The sequence below is a fragment of the Pteropus medius genome, unplaced genomic scaffold (genome assembly GCF_902729225.1).
Source record: "Pteropus medius unplaced genomic scaffold, Ma_sr-lr_union100, whole genome shotgun sequence".
Classification (NCBI taxonomy): Eukaryota; Metazoa; Chordata; class Mammalia; order Chiroptera; family Pteropodidae; genus Pteropus; species Pteropus medius.
The window spans coordinates 499,059-519,841 of NW_024350923.1; the positions used below are offsets into that span (position 1 = coordinate 499,059).

Consider the following 20,783-nt stretch of genomic DNA (forward strand, 5'->3'; position numbering starts at 1 on the left):
CCAACTCCGACACCCACCACCTCAGTGACCCCGACCGTGTCATCCATCACCACCTCAACAGAGACCTCCACTCTGACCCCCACAATCACAGCGACCCCAAGTCTGACCCCCATCCCCACCACTCCCACCAGCTTGGGGTCCCCGATTCCTACAAGCAAAATACCCAACGAGACCACCACGCCCAAACCCCCACCCGAGTCCTCCCCTGCCGTCTCTTCCACCTCCGCCTCATCCACGGAACCCCACACGTCTCTGACCACCCGTCCGGGAGTCGTGGAGACCACCAGCACCACCTCCACCGCCACGGGAACGAAGGCGCCGCTCACTGCCACGGGAGGCTCCACGCCGCCGCCGCCCACCAGCTCCGGCACTGCAGGTACCAGGCCCCGTGCCGGCTGCATTGCAGGGGTCCCGCTCCCGGTTCCTCTTCTCCCCGCCAGGGCTCGCTGTCCTGCCATGGGAGCCTTGCAGGTCCTCGGCCCGAAGCCCACTGCCCCCTGCTCTGCCCAGTGAGGGTGTTAGGTTCCCGCAGGCTCAGTGACCTCCCGCCTGCCCCGCTCAGCCCGTGAGCATCGGGGAGCCGCCGACTGGCCTGTGCCTGGGCGGCAGAGCCAATGGCCCCCCGTGTACTCCCAGTGGGATGTCTTCTCAGGCTCACTGCCTTTGGCCCGTGTCTCTCAACCCATGGCTATGTGAAGGGCACTGTGGACAGAGCTGTCCCGAGGGGAACCCAGCCAGGCGTGTGGGGTCAGGGCTGGGCGGGGAGCAGCGGCTGCTAGTCAGCTGCCCTGGGAGACCCTCCTTCCTTTTCTTCGTCCCCATGGGCCCTGCTCACTCGGCCCCTCCTCGAGACCGAGAGCCGGCACGGTGGGCGTGAGGCCTGGCTGTGCCGCGTGTCGCGCCTTGGGTGGGCTGTCCTGCTGCGGTGGCCGCTAGCGGCGTTTCTGACGAATGCAGTCACCTCTCACGTGCAGCCTGCATTCCGCAGGCACGCCGACCTCGGGTCCCGCCCCCTCCACGCCCACGACCCTGCTGACGACCGCCACCGGAACCCCCACCCCGACGGGGCACCCCTCGAGCTCGCCGCCCACGTCTCATAGCATCATGACCTTGGCCACCCTGTCCACTCTCACGGCGAACCCGATTACCACACCCCAGCTCAGCATGAGCACGGGGTCGGGGTACAGCACTGCTTCGCTGACGTTGTGCTGCGCTGTGGATGGCGAGTACTACGCCCCAGGTACCGAGCTTTTCACTCTGAGTTGCGGGCGTCGGAGGCTGAGGGCCGCGGGTCTGCTGTTGCCGGCTGTGAGGTGTCAGACGGCCGTCTGCCTAGTGTGGGTGGCCGTCACTGTGGCCGGCTCCACCTTGCTGAGGCCGTGAGTCAGGCAGAAGTGGGGCGGGGGCTTCCTCTGGTGGCCTCTTTGGGGACCTGCTGGGCACTCCGGTGGCCAGCCCGTCTGGGTGGCGTGAGGACTGGCTCGTGCTTCCCTCGCAGGTGAGCTGGTATACAACGGCACCCACGGCGGCATCTGCTACTACGTGAACTGCTCGCTGGCCTGCACCTTGGAGTTCTACAATTGGTCCTGCCCGTCCTCACCCTCCCCAACGCTCACACCCTCAACGCCAACACCCTCTGCAACGCCCAGCGCATCCACGCCCACGACCCGGCCGTCCACAGCACCAAGTACATCGGCCACCACCAAGCCCCCCGCGTGCCCGGACTTCGACCCCCCCAGGCAGGTCAGTGGCCTGTGGGTGGTTTTTGCCCCTTGGCACCGGACACACCGTCCAGGCATCTGAAGCCCTAGGTGCTGCCTTTCTGCTGGCCATTCGAGATGGCCCTGCCCCTGTGTCCTGAGCCGTCCCCAGGTGAGGCGAGCCGAGGCAGAAGGAGCTCCCTCTGGCCGGGCGCCCTTGGCCTCCAGCCTCCCAGGAGGCAAGCACAGCCCTTCGGCCCCATGTGGGCCGGAGTCCGTGTTGGCCCCGGTGGACGCCGTGCCCCTCCCCACCTGCAGGAGAACGAGACGTGGTGGCTGTGTAACTGCACCAAGGCCATCTGCAAGCATGGCACGACGGTGGAGCTCGTGGAGGTGGAGTGCAAGCCCCCGCCCATGCCCACCTGCTCCAACAGCCTCACGCCCGTGCGCGTCCTGGACCCCGACGGCTGCTGCTGGCACTGGGAATGTGACTGTGAGCCCGCCGCGCCGCAAGGGCCCCCCGCCCCCTCCCCGAGGTCCCCGGGCGCAGAGCCCAGAGTGCCCGCCGGGGGCTGGGCACATGTCCCGAGGGATCCCTCGCAGCCTGGCCCCTGCCCGGTCTCAGGCAGGGCCCGGGCTGCCTGGGGGGCTGCCAAGGTTGAGGGGTGGAGCCGGGGTTTGGGCCTGGACTCCCTGCTCCAGAGCCAGGACCCGCTGGGCAGAAGGCGCTGGCCACTGCGGGTTGCGTGGGCTGGTGCCTTTGGGGCCGGAAGCTGAGCCAGAGGCTGCTGGATGGGAGCCCTGTGTGCCCCAGGAACCAGGCCCTTCGTGCCCCCTTGGTTCCTGCTAGCTCTTCCCACCTGTCCCTGGCTCCGGACCGCGTCCGTCCCCACCCCAGGCCCCGCGCGGGGCTCCACGCTGGTAACGCGGCCTCCCCGCAGGCTACTGCACGGGCTGGGGGGACCCGCACTACGTCACCTTCGACGGGCTGTACTACAGCTACCAGGGCAACTGCACGTACGTGCTGGTGGAGGAGATCACCCCCACGGTGGACAACTTTGGGGTCTACATCGACAACTACCACTGTGACGTCAACGACCAGGTGTCCTGCCCCCGCACGCTCATCGTGCGCCACGAGACCCAGGAGGTGCTGGTCAAGACCGTGAGCATGTCACCCATGAAGGTGCAGGTACGCCTGCAGGGCCCGGCGCCCCCACAGGGCGCGTGGGTGCCGGCCGAGTCCGCCGGAGCTGGGCTGGGGGCAGGCCGGGGCAGGGCAGGGGCTGGGGCAGGGCAGGGGACGGGCAGAGACCCCACGGTGCATGTGGCGTGAGGCTTGGCGGGCTGGGCCGACCGCAGCTGTTCCCTGAAGGCGCATCTCGGTCCCACTCCGGCTGCGTGTCCACCAGCTTCCGCCGCACCGGCCGTCGTCCCTGATGCTGGGTGTGTCGGCCACAGGTGCAGATCAACAGGCAGGTGGTGGCGCTGCCCTACAGGAAGTACGGGCTGCAGGTGTACGAGTCTGGCATCAACTACGTGGTGGCCATCCCCGAGCTGGACGCCCGCATCTCCTACAACGGCCTGTCCTTCTCCATCAGACTTCCCCATCGCCTGTTTGGCAACAACACCAAGGGCCAGTGCGGTGAGCCCCGGGGAGCGCGGTGGGCCCCGGGGAGTGCGGTGGGTCCCGGGCAGCGCGGTGGGCCCCGGGGAGCGCGGTGGGCCCCGGGCAGCGCGGTGGGCCCCGGGCAGCGCGGCTGGGCGCAGTGGGTACGAGTGCCCGTGGCCCGGCATGCTTTTCCGGCTCTGCTCAGGGGCCCTGGGCCGTCATCCTGGGTTTGGCCCCTATGGGAGGCCAACAGGAGTCTAGTGTCCTCTGTGCCCTCGGCCCCGGCTGGCTGGGCACCAGGGAACCTGGGCTGGAGGCGCCGGCTCACCCGGCCTTCTCGCTGGCGCAGGCACGTGCACCAACAGCACCGAGGATGACTGTGCGCTGCCCAGCGGAGAGGTCATCTCCGACTGCGAGGTCGCAGCCGACGCGTGGGTCGTAAACGACCCCACCAAGCCACGCTGTCCCCACACCGGCTTCACCACCAGGCGCCCGGCCAGCACACCCTCAAGGCACAGTGGCACCACCTCCCTCAAGGGCTGTGCCTCTCCTCTCTGCGAGCTCATCAAAGACAGGTGACCCCTCCGCTGGGCTGTCTGCTGCCTCAGTCGTGGCGAGCTGCGGTGTCTCGGGGAGCAGGCTGAGACCTCTGTGCCCCTACCTCGCCTGCTAGAGGGGAGGAGCAGGGGCCGAGCATAGGGCTGGGAGGGCCGGGGTGTCAGACCCCCGCCCCTTTCCCACCTCCCACGCATCCTACCGCTGGCTGGTGCAGGGCAGGCTGAGCCGAAGCCGGAGGGGCGGGGCGGGGAGGGGATGGCCGGCGACACTGCATGGAGCCAGTGTCCAGGGCCGGGGCAGAGTGGGGCTTAGATGGGGGGCACCACCGAAGCTGGTGAGGGGTGGAGACCTCGTGCCCAGACGGGAGCACGGTGAGGCTGGGTGCTCTGCGGGGGCTGCCGGAGGGTGAAGCTGGCTCACACCACTTCGACGGGGAGCCTCCATCTCCGGGAGCCCAGTCCTGCTGGGAGGACCTGCCCCTTGGGCCAGGCGGGCCCCCCTTTCTCCGAGGCGGCCTGGGCACCCGGGGTGGGCAAGCCGGGCGGAGGCGGCGGGTGGTGGGGGAGGGGCGGAGGCAGGGACTGCCGCTGGCCAGAGCATGGCTGGAGCGTGACTGTGCCCCTCCCTGGCAGCCTCTTCGCCCCGTGCCACACCCTGGTGCCCCCCCAGTACTACTACGAGGCCTGCGTGTTCGACAGCTGCTTCGTGCCCAGCTCAGGCCTGGAGTGTGCCAGCCTGCAGGCCTACGCGGCCCTCTGTGCCCAGGAGGGCGCCTGTGTGGACTGGCGGAACCACACCCACGGGGCCTGCTGTGAGTCCCCGCCCGCCCCGGGTCCCAGGCAGGGTCCCTGGGCGGGGTCCCCCAGGGCTCTGCCGGGCTCGGTGCCCAGCCCCCGTTGGGGCCAGGCTGGGCCTTGGGGCAGCAAAGAGGGCTCCTGGAGGGGCTGGGGGGCTGGGCTGCCGCCGGCCTCGCTGAGCACATGCGGGCAGCGCCACCCAGCTCAGGACAGCATGGGGGGCTGGGGAGGACGGTCACTCTTGGGGGCACATGGGCCCCGCCCTCCTGACTCTGGCCCCCGGCTGCCGCCTCCCCCACAGCGGTGACGTGCCCGCCTCACAGGGAGTACCGGCCCTGTGGTCCTGCTGAAGAGTCCACCTGCAAGTCCAGGTCGGTCGTGGGGGCAGCCCAGGCTGGCGGGCGGCACGGTCTGTGGGCGGGGCTCCAGCGGGGCCACTCCCTGCCCTCTGCCCCGTCACATGACGCTTTCTCGCTCCTCCAGCCCCTCGCAGAATGAGACCCACCTGGTGGAAGGCTGCTTCTGCCCGGAGGGCACCATCAGCTATGCCCCCGGCTTCGACATCTGCGTGGACATCTGCGGTACGCCCCCTACTCACACGCCCCCCACCCTGAGGCCGAGCCTCGTCCTGACGCCCGGGCCCTGCTAACAGGACTGTCCCTTCTCTCCTAGGCTGTGTGGGGCCCGACAATGTGCCCAGAGAGGTAGGCCTCCCGCCACGGTGCTGGGGTGGGGTCCCCCCAAACCCTGAGTTTTGTGGGGTGGGGTGGGCTGGACAAGAGAACCTGGGAGCTCAAGACTGAGTAACGAGTCATCGAAGTCCTGGAAAGCCGAGCTGGGACAGCCACCCACCCGCTGTTCATCCACTCCTCTGTGCGTTTGTCAATTTCTCCATCCTTCCATCTCTGCACCCCTGCATGCCTCTGGCCCTCTGCCTGTTCATCCCCCCATCTGCTCACCCACCCGCCCTCCATCCATCCACCTGCCCATCATCCATCCATTCGTCCGTTCATCTGCCCATCCACCCGTCATCCAGCCACCAACCCACCCATCATCCTCATCCACTACCCATCATCCATCGTCTGTCCATCTTGAGTTCTCCGCCCACCACCTGCCCACCCATCATCTACCCTCCACCCATACATCCGCGGATCGTCGCATCTGGATCCATCTAGATTCATCCCTTATCCGTCAAGTCGGTCGATGTCATCACCCATCGTCCGTCCATCGGTCAAAGTCCGTCTTATGCCCATAGTCATCCGACCAGCCACCATCGTCCATCCATCCACCACCCGTCATCGTCGTTAATCACTTGCGGGTTCATCCGCCCACCTGCCCACCTTTACAATCTGCCCTCCGCCGCCCATCCGCCGGATCCCCGTCAATCCGTCACGGTCGTCCCATGCATCCATCCATTCAGTCAGTACCGCCCATGTCCAAATCCGCGTCCACTCATCACGTCCATCCAGTCAAATAAATGCACCCGCCATCCACCCACTGCCTGATTACCCCCACCATGATCCACCTGCGTTCAAATCCGTTCGTTCATCCGTCTGCCCATCTGCCGTCATCCCGGCCTCTTCCACCATCGTCATCCATTCATCACTACCCGTAATCATCGTCGGATCCAAATCCGCCAGTTCGTCACCACTTCCGTCGTCTGCCCTCCCGCGTACGTCATGATCCACAAATCCGTCAGGTCCGTCAGATCCGTCCGCTTGTCCCCATCAGTCAGATCAGATAATCACTTGTCGTCCGATGCCCGTCGTCCGTCAATCATCATCATCGGTCGTCGGTCGTCACTTGCGTCGTCCATCCGTCTATCGTCGTCCGTCAAATCATAATAAGGTCGATCATTAATCATCCATCCATCACTCATTAATTATCACCCATCGTCAATCCATCACCACCATCAATCATCAATCCCACCCATCATCCAAATCATCCATCCATTCATCCATCATCACCCATGTATCATCATCATCCACCCATCATCCATCCATCCGTCCCTTTACACCTCTTTCCACTGGTTCATCCACCCTTTGCGCCACCTGCCCACAGGCCATGGGATGCTCTGTCTAAACCTGAGATGGTGTCTTACCCACTGTGTCATTGTCCTTGTCTCCTGCACACGACCGATTCATTAGCTCTGTTCTGCACAAACCTTGTAGACACGTATGGTGTATCCGCCACGCGCCCAGCCCGCGTAGGCAAGTGCTGGTGAGCAGGTCACGGTTGTGATGTGGGTGGCCCGGCCCTGAATGAGGACCTCCCCGCGGGCCAGGACCTCCGCGAGTGCCGAGCGGTGGGAGGGCACGGGTTTCCCCACGGGGCCCTCAGTGGGTGCCCTGCACAATGCCTCCTCCCCGCTGACCGCAGACGCGCCGCGGTGCAGCCCCGGCACGTGGGGGGTGGACATGTCCTCTCCCTGCTCACCCCCGTCCGCCCCGCAGTTTGGAGAGCACTTTGAGTTCGACTGCAAGGAGTGTGTCTGCCTGGAGGGGGGGAGCGGCATCGTCTGCCAGCCCAAGAGATGCAGCCAGAGGCCGCCCGCTGAGTGCACGGAGGACGGCACACACCTGGTCACGCAGGTGGACTTCACGGACACCTGCTGCAACGTCACCTTCTGTAGTAAGCCGGCCCCGGGGGCAGGGAGCCGTGACGGGGTCCCGGGCTGTGCCCTCCCGTGGCCCCCGGGGTCTCTGAGCAGGGTCCCCTGTGCGCATTCTCACCTCCTTCCTGAGCTAGGCAGCCACAGGGGCTGCTGGGGCCTTGGGGTGTGTGTCCAGCTGAGAGTGGGTGTCGGGGGCCAATGCGCTGCAGGGAGACCATGGGGGCCTGGACCACCAGCAGCACCCTCGTTATCCCTGTGTCCCTCCCTGTCCTCCAGAGTGCAATGCCAGCCTCTGCAAGGAGAAGCCCCCTGTGTGTCCACTGGGATTTGACATGAAGAGCGAGATGGTACCCGGGAGGTGCTGCCCCTTCTACTCGTGTGGTAAGTGGCCAGGGGCGAGGGACAGGAAGGACATCCGGACCCAGGGCGGTCGAAGGACGGGGGGTTGTGGCGTGAGGAGGCTGGGGGGCGGCGCTGGGGCGAAGTAGCTCCCCGCTGGGGCCTCTGATTGCGCTCCTGGCCGGTGGCCTCAGTGCCCGTGCCGCCCTGGGCTGTGCGGCTGACCAGCTCCCGTTTTTTTCTCCTAAGTGCCCAAGGGTGTGTGCGTTCATGAAAATGCCGAATACCAGGTGAGCTGGGCACGGCGCGGGGGCGGTAACGGGGAGAGGGCCGAGGGGCGGGCTGGCTGGGGTGCCGTGGGGGTGCCTGCCTCACGCGCTCCGCCCTGTGCCCCAAGCCCGGCTCTCCAGTGTACTCCAAGTGCCAGAACTGTGTCTGCACCAACACCACGGACAGCGCCACACAGCTCCACATCGTGTCCTGCACCCACGTGCCCTGCAGCACCACCTGCAGCCAGGTGAGCCGCTCCCCGCTCCCCGGAGCTCGGGGTGCGGTCCGCCCACGCCCCCTCCGGCCTCTGGTCCTACGGCGCCTCCTCTCTCCCAGGGCTTTGAGCTCGTGGACGTCCCCGGGGAATGCTGCCAGAAGTGTGAGCAGACTCACTGCATCATCAACAGGCCCGGCGGCCAGCACCTCATCCTGAAGGTGTGAGGGGGACTCCTAACACGGGCGGGGTCACCCCGAGCCAGGAGCCAGGCCTGGGACTGCGCCCGCGGCCCCGCTGTCTCCCGGTGTTGGCACAGCTGTACGAGTGTCCTGGCGGCTGTGACAATTGACCAGAGACAGTGGAGCTGGAATCGGCAGCAACGATCGGCCAGCCCCGGGGGCCGGGGTGCGAGACCGGCCGGGGGCGCCCCTCCCAGAGGCTCCAGGGCAGGGTCCAACCTGCCTCCCCGGCCGCTGGGCCCAGGCACTCCTGGCTGCGGCCACCTTCGCAGTCTCCGCCTCTTCTTCACGGGCCCCTCCTCTCCCTGTCTCTGTGAGGACGCTGGTCACTGGAGTTCGGTCACCTGGTAATCCAGGATGACCTCCTCTTGAGAACCTTAACTTAATGACAGCAGCGACGACCCTTTCCCAAATGAGGCCACGTCTGCAGATTCCAGGCGGTAGACGTGTCTATAGATTACAGGCTGATGGCTGTCCTCGGGCCCCTACTGGGTGTCACCTGCCCGGTGGATCTGAGCTTGCAGGCTGGGCCTCCTGTCTGAGAAGCCGCACGTGGCTGGGCGGTGGGGCTACCAGGTGTGTTCAGGCTGTCTCTCTGGGCCTCCTGCTGGCCTTCACCGAAGTGTCCTCTGTCCCACAGCCTGGAGACATAAGTAATGACCCCGAGACCAACTGCACCTTCTTTAGCTGTGTGAAAATCCACAACCAGCTCATCTCGTCTGTCTCCAACATCAGCTGCCCTGACTTCGACCCTAGTATTTGCCTCCCGGTGAGTGACCCGTCTGGGGTGCTGGCCATGTTTGCTCTGCCGGGAGCAGGGGTCCCCATGTTCTTGGAGGGCTGGTCTCCAGTGCTGGGACAGTGGCTTCGGGCCTGGACTGCAGCTGCCCCAGAGGCTTTGCAGGGACTGCCACTTCCCACCCCCATGGACCTGGGGCAGTCAGTGCTGGGGGGAGGTCCTGGGGTCTCGCGCTCATTCCTCCCCCACCCCGCAGGGCTCCATCACCTTCATGCCCAACGGCTGCTGCAAGAAATGTGAGTACAGGCCTGGCGGGTGGGCTCCCCGGGCCCCTCCCGTGGGGTCGCACAAGAAGGCGGAGCCCCAGGAGCCACCCTCAGCCGGACAAGGAGTTTGTGGGCTTTGCCTGGGCAGATGAGGTGGGGTGCTTGGGGCGGGGAAAGGGGGCAGTGGCAGGGAGCGGTGGGCCACCTGGAAGGTGTGGAGACCCCTCCCAGAGCCTCGGCCTCCCTGTCCCCAGGCATCCCTCGCAATGAGACCAGGATCCCCTGCTCCACCATCCCCGTGACCAGGGACATTTCAGATGCTGGCTGCAACGGGACGATCACCACCAACTACTGCTCGGGGTCCTGCGGGACCTTCGCCATGTGAGTTTCGGGCCGGCGAGGGGAGGCTGCTGGCCCCAGTGGCGGTGGCCCCTCACTGCGGCCCTCCTCCAGGTACTCCGCCGAGGCGCAGGCCCTGGACCACAAGTGCTCCTGCTGCAAGGAAGAGCAAACCCACCAGCGGGAGGCGGTGCTCAGCTGTCCGGACGGGAGCTCCCGGAAGCACACTTACACGCACATCGAGAGCTGCCTGTGCCAGGACACCACCTGCGAGCTTGTGCGGGCCCAGCGTGCGGCCCCCAGCCGCGCCCGGCGCTCCGGCCCCCAGGCCCTGCGCCCGGGGAGAGGCTGAGCCGGGCGGCTGCTCCCTACCTCCGCCTCGCGCCTCCTCCCGCCTGCTGACCCCCTGAGCTCCCTCGCCCCCTGAGCCTCCTCTCTGCGGATATTTATTTTCCGAGCCTTTGTTCAGTCCTTCGCTTTCCGAAATAAACTCAGGCAGAGAAGCTATGCGTGTGTGCTTCAGTTAGTGCCCATGGGCTGGGTGGGCCACTGCGCACAGCCGAGGTCCAGCTGCTTCCTAGGGGGGTGAGTGCGTCCAGACCACCCACAGAGGGCCCCTTGCTCCGCATGGGGCCTGGTCACCAAGCTCAGCACGCAAGACACAGGGGACACCATGCACATATGCTTGGCCTGGCTCCAGCAAACTTCGGATCCAAAACATGACCCCAGTGACCACCAGGAAGCTCCCCCGAGAAAGCCCTGTTTTACCCTGTCCTGCTTGGGTGTGTGCAGTGCCCTTGTGGGACTGTCAAGGCGCTGGCGGCCCCTCTTTTAGGAAGCCCTCCAGGCCTAAATTCTGAGATGGACTCTCGGGTCCCACTCACAGCCATTTCCAGGGCTGTCCGCTTCATGAGGCTTTCATCCTGCCCCAAGGGGCCCCATAGCTGTGGGCAAGAGAATGTGAGCATGCACGAGCATCTGTGTCTGTGCATGTGTGTGTGCACATGTCAGTATGTGTGCATGTATGAGTGTGCGTGAGCGCCTGTGTGTGCATGCGTGAATTCATGTGTGTGTGCATGAGTATCTATGTGCATGCATGAGTGTGCACGTGTGAGCATGTCAGCTTGTGTGCATGTGTGAGTGCATGAGCGCCTGTGTCTGTGCATGCATGTGAGTGTGCCTGTGTGCACACGTGTCATGTGTGCATGTGTGTATGCATGAGCACCTGTGTGTACTTGTGAGTGCATGTGTATGTGAGCATGCACGAGCACCTGTGTCTGCATGTGCACGTGTGCATGCATGTGTGTGAGTGCATGAGCACCTGCGTCTGCATCCATGTGAGCATGTGTGTGAGCATGTGTGAACACATGTGTGTCTGATATGAGTATGTGCACGTGTGTGTGCGTGTACGTGCATGCGCGTCTGTCTGCATGTGATCGCGCATGTGTGTGAGCGTGTGTGAGCACCTGTGTGTGTGTGCATGCGTGCTCACATATGTGACTCGCAAGTGAATGTGCACAATAAAATAGACCTCATTAAGATAAAAAACTTCTCTTTGAAAGACAGTTTTCAAAATGATAAACCGCAGTCTGGGAGAAAATTTTCTAAAATATGTATCTGAAAAGGAGCTTTATCTAGAATACATACGGAACCCCTACGACTTAATAATAATAATACATTAGTCAACTCAGCTAAAAATAGGCAAAGATCGCCATGCGAGACGATTGGCCAGGGGCCGGGGGCCGGATGTCCGACTTTCCTGGTCACCTAACAAGGGCACACTCAGCCCTCACGGCGGAGATACGTCGGTGTCCGCATGGTGCCAGGCGCTGGCGCGCGCGGGCGACCAGGACTCTTGGATGTCGCCGGCGGGCAGCAGCCCTGGGAAGTTAAGTCTTTCGGAGTGAAACAGGCACCTGCGCGTGACCGGCAGCTCCACGCGTCCGCTCTCGGCGGGCCCGCCCGCAGCCCGCGGCTGCATGAAGACACGAGCGCCAATGTTGGAGGCAGCATTGCTCAAAGTTCCTGGAAACCAGAACTGGTCTAAGTGCCTGTCCACTGCAAGCGGAAATGCTGCTGCCCAGCACGCACAGAGGCGTGAACACGCGGGGGACGCGCAGCGCCGTGCTGACCGGCGGCGGAAAACACGAAGCGCCCACGGCCGCGCCGCGGAGCTCTCAAAACTGCGTGCGCGAACAGAGGCGGAGCAGCGACCTCCCGGGCCAGGGAAGGGACCACCCCACAAGACCGCACACGCGAGCTTTGGGCTGCTCTCTCTCCGCCGTGGTGGGGTATGCGATCGCAGACGATCACTGAGACTGGACGCTTGAGGCGATGTATTTTGTTGCGTGTTAACGATACTTTGCTTAAGAACATGAACCTGCTGATGGTGGCTGAAAACTACCGTCATTCATCTGGCTCGTGATTCCACAGTGTGCCGTCTGGGCTGGCGCGTCCCGCATCTGCTGTCCACTGGTGAGTCTGCGGGGCTGGCCTTGGCCGGACCAGCGTGGAGGAGGACACGCTACTGTCACGCCTCCCCTCCCCCCCCGCGGCGCGTCTGCGGCTGCTCCCGTGGCCGTCATAGCCATACGCACGGCCAAGCCCCGCCCAGCGAGGGCGGGACACCTTCCGGCTCTAACCGCATGCGTCACGCAGACCACCCCAGATGGTGGGAAAGGTGGGGAAGCATGGCCACCTCGCTCCTGAAACCAGAATAATCGTAATGCCAGGATCTCTCAAGAGCAGACAGTTGTCACTCTTGTGAGCAGAGGCAGGCGCCCCGGAGCAAGGCGCCGGCAACTTCTGGGGCCCGCGTTTCTCGGTGGCCGATGCCGCCTTTCATGCCTCACTCGCCCACCTCAGGGAGTGTGCAGTGACTTAAAGCGTTAGCCGGCTTTGAAAAAAGAAGCAGGGCACGTGTCCCCAAGTCCTGACTCTCGGTTCCTCCAAGGGCTGACCGTTCTCCCTGGCTTCTCCAAGGAGCGTGGCTTGTCCAGGCCCAGTGCTGCCAGCGGGTGGAGGGTTGTCTAACTCTAGGGGTCACAGTTAGGAAGCACACGTACCCACAAACATAATCCATGGCCTCCAGCCTAGAATCTGTCATCGAAAGAATTAGGATCGACCCCGCATGTGCCAGCTGCTTTGTTTAGTTTTGAACTGGTTCAAGCACTCGGGTGGGGAGGCTGGTGCCGTCTGGGATGCCCCCGACCGAACCCCAGCGGTCGTAAGCAGGTAGGTTTATCCAGGGATTCAAAGGCGGTTCACTGACAGAAGTCCCCTAACAACGCATCTGGCAGGTGGGCTCTGCTGGGGTACAGTAACGAAAGCCCTCGAATCTCAGTGGCTTATAACGAGGTGTCTGTTTCATTCATGCTTCGTGTCTGTTACGGCTTGGCTGGTGCCCTGCCCCACATCTTCTCACTGTAGGACCTGGGGTGACTGAGCAGCTATCACCTCAAGGATGACCACTGGTCACGTGGAGGGGCCCTCCATGGCCTCTGGCTCCCGCTCCTCACGGGATGTGCAGTACTGCCTGTGGACAGGAGGGGGAGCCAGAGCGCTGGGAAACCGCACGGCGACCTCCACGCGGAGGGTGTAGGGAGAAAACCGTTATTAGACGCAGAAAAAGCATCCGATAAAAGTAAACAGCTTGTCTTAATTTTTTTTTAAAAGCATCCTAAGACTGTTTCAGAAGGAAACATTCTGAGTCTGGTAAGGGGCGTCCGTCAAAAAATTGCAGCAAACGTCAGATCCAGTGCAGGGGCTGAAGAACCCCTGGGAAGGTCGGGGACGTGGGGGCTGCCCGCGCTGCCCGCGCTGCCCCCCGCGCTGCCCCCTGCGCTAAGACGGAAAAGCCGAGAGGATACACGGCCGTTGTTTGGAGCAATGAGCGGCTTCGGGAACTGCTGGATACGGGGTCGATGAACCGAAAGACACGAAATCAGTAGCGTTCATTTACATCAGTGAAAACCAAGCGGGAAGCTACCTCACTAAAGCTGCCGCAAAACTTACGTAGGTCCCAAGAATAAATCCAAGAGAACGTCCCAGGCTGTGCCGAGAAAATCGCTGTATGTGACCCTAACAGTCACACAGAGACATCTTAGTAAGTGGGGTCGGAGGCACACCACGCCCAGGGGACAGAGATGGCCACGCCCAGGGGACAGAGATGGCCGCTCCCAGAGGACAGAGATGGCCACGCCAAGGAGACAGAGGCGGCCACGCCCACGGGACAGAGGCGGCCACGCCCACGGGACAGAGGCGGCCACGCCCACGGGACAGAGGCGGCCACGCCCATGAAACAGAGGCGGCCACGCCCACGGGACAGAGGCGGCCACGCCCACGGGACAGAGGCGGCCACGCCCACGGATGGCGAGCTTCCATTTGGAAGAATGAGGTCGCTTCTCCGCCAGCAGCGGTGTAAACGCAGTGAGGAGCCCTCCTCAGCCCGGTCGAGGGTTTCGGGGTTCCGCAGGGCACTAACCCGTGTGGGGACAGTGAGCCAAGAGGGTCCCAAAGATGCGCCCAGAGGACCGGCTCGTCCCATCGGTCTGCGCGACTCGGTGTGGGGACAGGCCAACGGGTGGTTGGAACCGACCACAGGCGCGGGTAGTGGCTGCGGTGTGGGGTCCGCGTGGCGGAGGGTGGCCTGCGGTGACCAGCGCTGGGACAGCCGTTCTCTCCATGAAGAAATCGAACCCGGGTCTCGGCGTGGCGAGGCGGGCGCCACGTGGGCTGCGTGACTAGCGTGACTGGGGGAGTGGGTTACGAGCAGAGCGCTGAACCCACAGGCCACAGTAAAAGCCAAGTGGGGCGCCCTGGACTGATGACAACCCGCTTGAAAACAGACAGGTAACCAGGTAACAGTGCAGGCCCCAGTGGCAGCCGGCGGTGTGTGCCCACACCTGGATCTTGAACTCCAGCCTCCGGAACGAGGGACAGTAAGTGTCTGTTATTTAAGACGCCATCTGTGGTCCTTCATTATGTGGCCCCAGGACACTCGCAAATGACATTCTCGAGAGGGGGGCTGACCATCACCTTCATTTAATAGATGGCAAAACTGGCTGAAATGGACCATCCTCATGGGGGTCACGCAGCCTGGACGGCAGCACCCCCTCCAGGAGACACTGGTCTCAGGCTGGGCGGGGCTGGGGCCATGGTGACAAGGCCAGGGACTGCCCCTCAAAGCACCTGCTCTGTCCCGGCCAGAAGTGTCCTTCGAAGCTGTCGCCCCACGGACCCGTGGCTGCGCGTGGAGAGGTCGCCCGGGGCCCTCGTGCCCACTGTCCCCTCGGCGAGTGAGGTGCAACGGCGCGTGGTGGCCCGCGGCCAGGGGCGCACCGTGTGGCCCGCCTGTCAGCACCCAGAGCCCCTGCACTAGGCGGCTCCTGGACGCTGTCCCCGTTCTGGCCCCCAGACTCCCGTGCTGGCGTCCTGAGCCCAGCACCTCAGGCCGTGATCGTATCCGGAGATGGGGCCTTCGCGGAGGTGATCAGGTGGCCATCACGGTGACCCCAGATCCAGCATGACGGTGGATCTGCAGACAGACACACACAGGACGCCACGGGAAGGCGAAGGCCGAGGTTGGGGTGCCGCTGCCGACCGTCGGTGCCAGCACCCCGGACTCCGAGGAGCCAGTCCACAACACCTGGAGCCTGGACTCCGCCTCCAGAAGTGGGGACAGTGACGTTCTCTTAAGTCTCAAGTCTGTGGCACCATGTTTGGCCCCGTGTCAGCTGTTAGGAATGAGGCTGCTGCAGACATCGCCGGGCCAGGCTGCAGGCTAAACGGTGTCCAAGGCAGTCATGGCCGCCCCGAGCCAGCCCGGGGCCCTCTGTCCCCCACGTCGGCCCTTCCGGCTGACGCGCCGCCACTTCACGTCCAGGGGCCGAGTTTCCTCCTTTCAGTCGCCCTTCGACTTTTGCTGTGGGAAACGGTCTCCACCGGGGCATTAATATTTTCCTCTCCATTAAAATTTAAAAAATTTTAAATCGTGGCGAAAAACACACAACGTGAAATTCACCGTTTTAACTCATTTGAGCGCACGCCTCGGTGGCATCAGGCACCGTCCCACGGCTGTGCCGCCATCGCCAACACCTCCGTCCCCACTAAGCACTCGCTCCCCCGCCCCGGCCCCGGCCCCACCACCCGCTTCCTGTCTCTGTGGCTGGCTCCTCCGGGGACCTCCTGCGCCCGTCTGTCCTGTGTCTGCCCCGTTTCCCTCGCACGGTGCCCTCCAGCTGCACCCGCGCTGCAGCTTGTGTTAAAATTTCCTCCCTTTTCAGGCTGAATCGTGTCCCACCGTGTGGAGGGACCACACGCTGGGTGTCCGTCGTCCGTCAGTGGACTCTCGGGCTGTGTCCGCCTCTCGGCCGCTGTGAATATGCTGCTGTGGCTGTGGGGGTGCATGTGTGGATGTGGGGGTGTATGTGTGGACATGTGTGGGATGTGGGGTGCATGTGTGGATGTGGGGGTGCATGCACTTGTTTGAACCGCTGTTGCAGTTGTTTTGGGGGTACTTCAGCATCTTACAGAGAAAGGAGGGATGAGCCTGGGGCCTCAGACCCACCTTGACGGGTCCCCTCCTGGGGGGGAGTGGTTTGACCCACCAGCTGGGGCTCAGAGGAATCCTGGGAGCGCTGCCCGGTTATGGTCATTGTCCTACGCATGTTTATGCTCGGCGTTGGCCTCTGATCCCTCACCTTCGACCCCTGAACCGGGAGCCTGATCTGAGGTGAGGCTGCGAGGCTCTTATCCAGCCTGCCTTCCGTGGCCGCCCACGGTCCCCTCCCTGCCCAGCTGCAGCCGCTGCCCTGGCCGCCTGTCGCCACCCAGCGAGGCAGCCTCAGGCTCCTCCTCGGCATCTCCCTCTCCGTCCCCGTCTCTCTGTGGCCGTGTCTCTCTCTGTCCTTCGCTCCCTACCCCGGAGGCTGACCAGCGACTGTGTCATTAGGTGCAGCTTAATTAAAACCCTATAAATCTCATAACCAAATAAGGTGGCGGGCCAGCCCTGTGTGCAAACAAGCATCCGTGTGCCCTCTGCCCTCTGGGATGGGGGGGCCGGGCGGGGGTGGGGCTGTGAGGTGGGACAGTCCTCCTGTGTCTGGGCACCTTCCCGCCTAACCACGCCCACACCGCCTCGGCCGGCCTTGCTGGGCCTGACGCTGCCCTCTGGGACAGGCCTCGGGTCTCGGAGAGCCGCTCGGGGTCACGCGTGGGGGGTGGAGCGTGGCCGGCGGCCTCAGGGCTGTGTGCGGTCCCGTCCTGGGATCCTGAGCTGTAGCTGTGCGTGTCTGAACACAGACCTGTAGACCCACTGCTGCCAGTGCTGTGGGGTGCAGCATGCCCGCCCGGGACGCCGGCCACGTGGGGTACAGAAGGCGCGAGGACCAGGGTCCGACCCACAGAAATCACCATCCACGGGGGCCACTCTGACCCCGAGTCTGCCGGTGGGGCTGGAAGCCAGGGTCTCCGCGTGCAGAGGGGCTCAGTGAGCCTTCCATGCTCGAAGGGCCACCAGGCCTGTCCCCACCAGCCTGGGCCTGTACCGGGCATGGCCGGGAGCGGAGACTCGGGGAGACCTCCCGTGGAGGTCTGAGCGCTCGTGGCCCATGCTGACCCTCAGAGAGGATGTCTTTGAGTTTTTTAGCTTCCGTTTATAATGCCTTTTTAAAAAAGCACAAAACAACTCAGCGCCCCCAGCTCGGCGTCCCCAGCATGACCTCCACTGTGAGCTGCTCTCTGTCACCTGGAGGGCCACCGTTGGCACCTCCACTTGTCCATCTATTTGACCCTGCTCTGCCCTTATGCACTGGGAGGGTATGAGGGCCTTTACCTGTCCCTGAGAATCGCCTCCCCCTCCCGGGGGGGCCTGGGCAGAGCCCTGCTCTGTGCTGGGGGTGGCTCAGCTTCGTGGTTGGCCGGGAAGGGCCAGGGCAGTGTGGGCCAGTGGTCTCTCTCTCGTCCCATGGATGCCCCAAGGAAATCCTGCTTTGTGCACCCGACACAGGGAGCTAAATCACGGGGCACCCTCATTGCTGGCGGGCCAGCCCAGGTGGCGGCTGCAGGCACTTGGGGGCTGTGGGACATCTGCCCGGGGCTCAGTGTCCTACCAGCGGGCGCCTGGCATGGGCGCACACGGCAGCTGTAATCTGAGACTCGGCTGACTGCCCTGGTCGCCACTGCAGCCACCACCTGCGTGGCCACCTGCGTGGTCACCTGCATGGTCACTGCCCATTTCCAGCCTGGCAGAGCAGGGCCATGTGCATCTCACACACTGTGCATCCCCTGCCCAGGCGTGACTGTGGGCCAAGCAAGAAGGCATCCACATGGGCCTTCCTATGGGGCAGCTGGCCAGGTACAGGGTCCCAAGCCTCTCAGAAGTGGAGGGATTCGGAACAACTAGATGGCCCCTATCCCCAGCCTGTGGGTGGCCATCGCCCTGTCCCTGTGCCTCGGCTGGCTCTGCTGATGGATAGGGCCCAGAAGTGGCCTTAAAGTCCAAGGAACACACAGCTGGGGCAGCCTGGTGCCCACAATGGAGTGAGAGACGCATGCCCTGGTGTCCTGGGGGCCTGGTCTCCCTGCTCTGGACAGGAGGCTGCTGCCCGGAGGGCCCCAATTACCGGGAGGGGCGAGGGTAGCCTTGGGGCCGGGGGGTCTTCCAGAGTGGGGCGTTGGTGACCTCTGGCTGCTGAGGCATGAGTGGGCTGGCTGGGTGTGGCTCTGAGTCACGTCCTCTCCCCTCCCCGGCCGGTCCCCACAGCCAGAAGCCCAGATAAACCGGGCCTCTGTTTTCCCAAGGAGGAGGGGACGGGAGACAGTATTTCCCTTTCCTGTGACTGGACCTGCCTTTCGCGGTGCTGTGCCAAGGTCTTGGCTCACAGGCCCCTTGGACCCCCTGGCCTCAGCCCATGACTCAGGCCTCCCGGGGACCCGGAACCGCCCGAAGCTAGGGCAGGAAGAGATCCTGGATTAGCATGGAGGGCAGGTACATGGGCCTTTGTCATCTGCGGCCTGTCCCCAAAGTCCACTCTGGGGAAACGGCACCCCACTAATCCACCACAGACGTGCCAACAAAGGCTTGGCGGTCCACCTGTCAAGGATGCCCGGCCGGGCCCATCTCCAGGCTGCCCTGAGGTTGGCCACCCGTCTCCAGCCCCGTGCCTCTGCTCTGAGGCCACGTGCAAGTGAAATCAGACAGCATGTGTCCTTCTGTGTCTGGCTCATTTCGCTCGGCAGGGTCCCGCAGGTGTCAGGGTTCCCTCCTGTTTAAGACTGAGTGACCGTCCACCGTGGGGAGGGACCACGTTTTGTTGGTCTGTTTGTCTGCTGGCGGGCACCGGGCTGCCTCCATCTCCTGGCCACCGTGAACGTGGCTGTGCGAAGGGTCCCTTCCTGTGACCAGTGCATGCGCGTGACCTGAGGTCGCACAGAGAGCAGGCTGCCTGGGACAGGTGGGTGGTTCCAGTGGCCGGGGGCTAAGGGACAGTGCTGTGGTCCTGGAGGGGCCCGGGTGGCACCCACAGTGCCACCACACAGGCCTCCTGGCAGCCACAGAAGCCCACCTTCTCGTCACCCTCTGTGTCCACTCACATGCGGCCTGAGTGCGGCTCTGCTTGTCCGCCCCGTGGCTACCCAGAACTCCGTCCGTGCCCGGCCCCCACCTTTGGAACCAGTCCCTGCCTCGATCTCCCCACTTGCCCATGCCAGTGGCAGCCCTGTGGCCAGGGGTCCCGTGTCCCTCCCCCGCCAGCCCAGGGCCAGCGGGGATGGCTCAGGGGCAGCCGCACGCAATGCGCAGCTGGGGACCTGAGTTCCGCCCAGCGCGTGCCACCCTGCCCCCCGCCCAGAGCTGCCAATCGGGAGGGCCCTCGGCCTGGGGTGTGCGGACACTGTCCAGCCATCGAGGACAGGGCTCAGGACGCCCCGCACCTTTCCCTACAGATGGCATGTGCCTAGACTAGGGCCTGGTCACTACTGAGGACAGAGGCCTCTTCCCTGCCCCACTGCCCTGCAGGTGGCCATGGCTGCAAGGGGACCCTGCAGGCGTGGGGAGCAGGGGAGGGGGGTGGGCAGCCCGCTGGACCCTGAGCCCTGGCCCCCGGTCAGGTGGGCAGCACAGCGAGCCTCTCTCCCCACTTATTGGGCGGTGGGCTTCTCTTGGGCGTGGTCTAGTCAATAGTGAATAAGCAGATTAGCCCAGTGTGCCCTCAGCCGTGACGTCAGCGTTATCGAGGCCAGGATGTTGTCTCAGGTGGAGCTGGACAGGCCTAGGTGAGGCGGGCGTTCCCAGGCCGCAAACGGGCAGCACGGCCCAGCTCCCGCCCATGGCCGGGGCGGGCGCGGGGAGGCTGGGCCAGGGTTTGCTCTACTGGCCCACTGGTCGTGGGCAGGCGGATGGGACCTGGTGTTTCTATCTATTCCGGAGAAACGAGACTGTGGCGAGGGAGGAGGGGTCAGAGCTCAGAGGGCCTGGGGGGCTGGCCAGGCTGGGGGAGGGGTTGAGTGCCACGAAGCTGGAGAAGTCGGAGCCCAGGGCCGGGGGTCAAGTAGGTCTCTCCCCGCCTGCCCACCCCGAGGGCCCGCCTGCACTCGGCCAGGCCCCCAAGACCCCCACAGTGCTCCAGGCCCTTGGCCCCCCCTGCTCTGACCCTTTGCCCAGGACGCCCTGCCCACCCTGGCCCCACACCCGCCCTGCCTCAAGCCTCAGCTGAAGCGCCCCCCCATTCAGCCCTCTGTGAAGCCCTCCATGTCCCCTGCCCCTTGATGCCACGGCCACAGACGGGGCAGTGGGCTCCAGAGGCCAGGCTCCCCGGTCAGGCCCCTGGCCAGGCCGGCACAGCCCGTACATCCTGGGACCTTGGTTGGGCGGCTGCCCCTCTGGGCGGGGGGCCCGGGCCGAGGCTGGCGCAGAGCCAGGGTGGAGTCCCCAGGGAGGAAAGCAAACACTTCTTTGTCTGAAGCTTTGGCTCCTGCTTGAGGGGCACAGGGGACAAAAGCCAGCAGGCTGAGGAGCCTGTAGTCTAGACAGCCCCCACTGCGGGCAGCGGGCTGGGCACTTGCTGAGGGGCCAGAGTGGGGACAGCTGAGGCCAT

At 64.4% G+C, this 20,783-nt stretch overlaps 1 protein-coding gene across 1 annotated transcript in view; it reads left to right on the top strand.

Moving 5' to 3' along the window:
- MUC2 (mucin 2, oligomeric mucus/gel-forming) overlaps positions 1-10,060 on the top strand; it is a 44,170-nt gene extending 34,110 nt beyond the window's left edge. The window contains exons 31-50 of the mRNA XM_039840379.1: positions 12-376; positions 989-1,240; positions 1,499-1,743; positions 2,019-2,193; positions 2,642-2,889; positions 3,159-3,342; positions 3,659-3,884; positions 4,500-4,678; positions 4,966-5,035; positions 5,148-5,245; positions 5,337-5,368; positions 7,118-7,295; positions 7,555-7,659; positions 7,867-7,907; positions 8,015-8,134; positions 8,224-8,322; positions 8,984-9,112; positions 9,339-9,378; positions 9,603-9,729; positions 9,802-10,060. Of these exons, the coding sequence (XP_039696313.1) occupies positions 12-376; positions 989-1,240; positions 1,499-1,743; positions 2,019-2,193; positions 2,642-2,889; positions 3,159-3,342; positions 3,659-3,884; positions 4,500-4,678; positions 4,966-5,035; positions 5,148-5,245; positions 5,337-5,368; positions 7,118-7,295; positions 7,555-7,659; positions 7,867-7,907; positions 8,015-8,134; positions 8,224-8,322; positions 8,984-9,112; positions 9,339-9,378; positions 9,603-9,729; positions 9,802-10,039 (3,151 nt within the window). The 3' untranslated portion in view covers positions 10,040-10,060. The remainder of the gene's footprint in view (positions 1-11; positions 377-988; positions 1,241-1,498; positions 1,744-2,018; positions 2,194-2,641; positions 2,890-3,158; positions 3,343-3,658; positions 3,885-4,499; positions 4,679-4,965; positions 5,036-5,147; positions 5,246-5,336; positions 5,369-7,117; positions 7,296-7,554; positions 7,660-7,866; positions 7,908-8,014; positions 8,135-8,223; positions 8,323-8,983; positions 9,113-9,338; positions 9,379-9,602; positions 9,730-9,801) is intronic.
- The last annotated feature ends 10,723 nt before the right edge of the window (positions 10,061-20,783 follow it).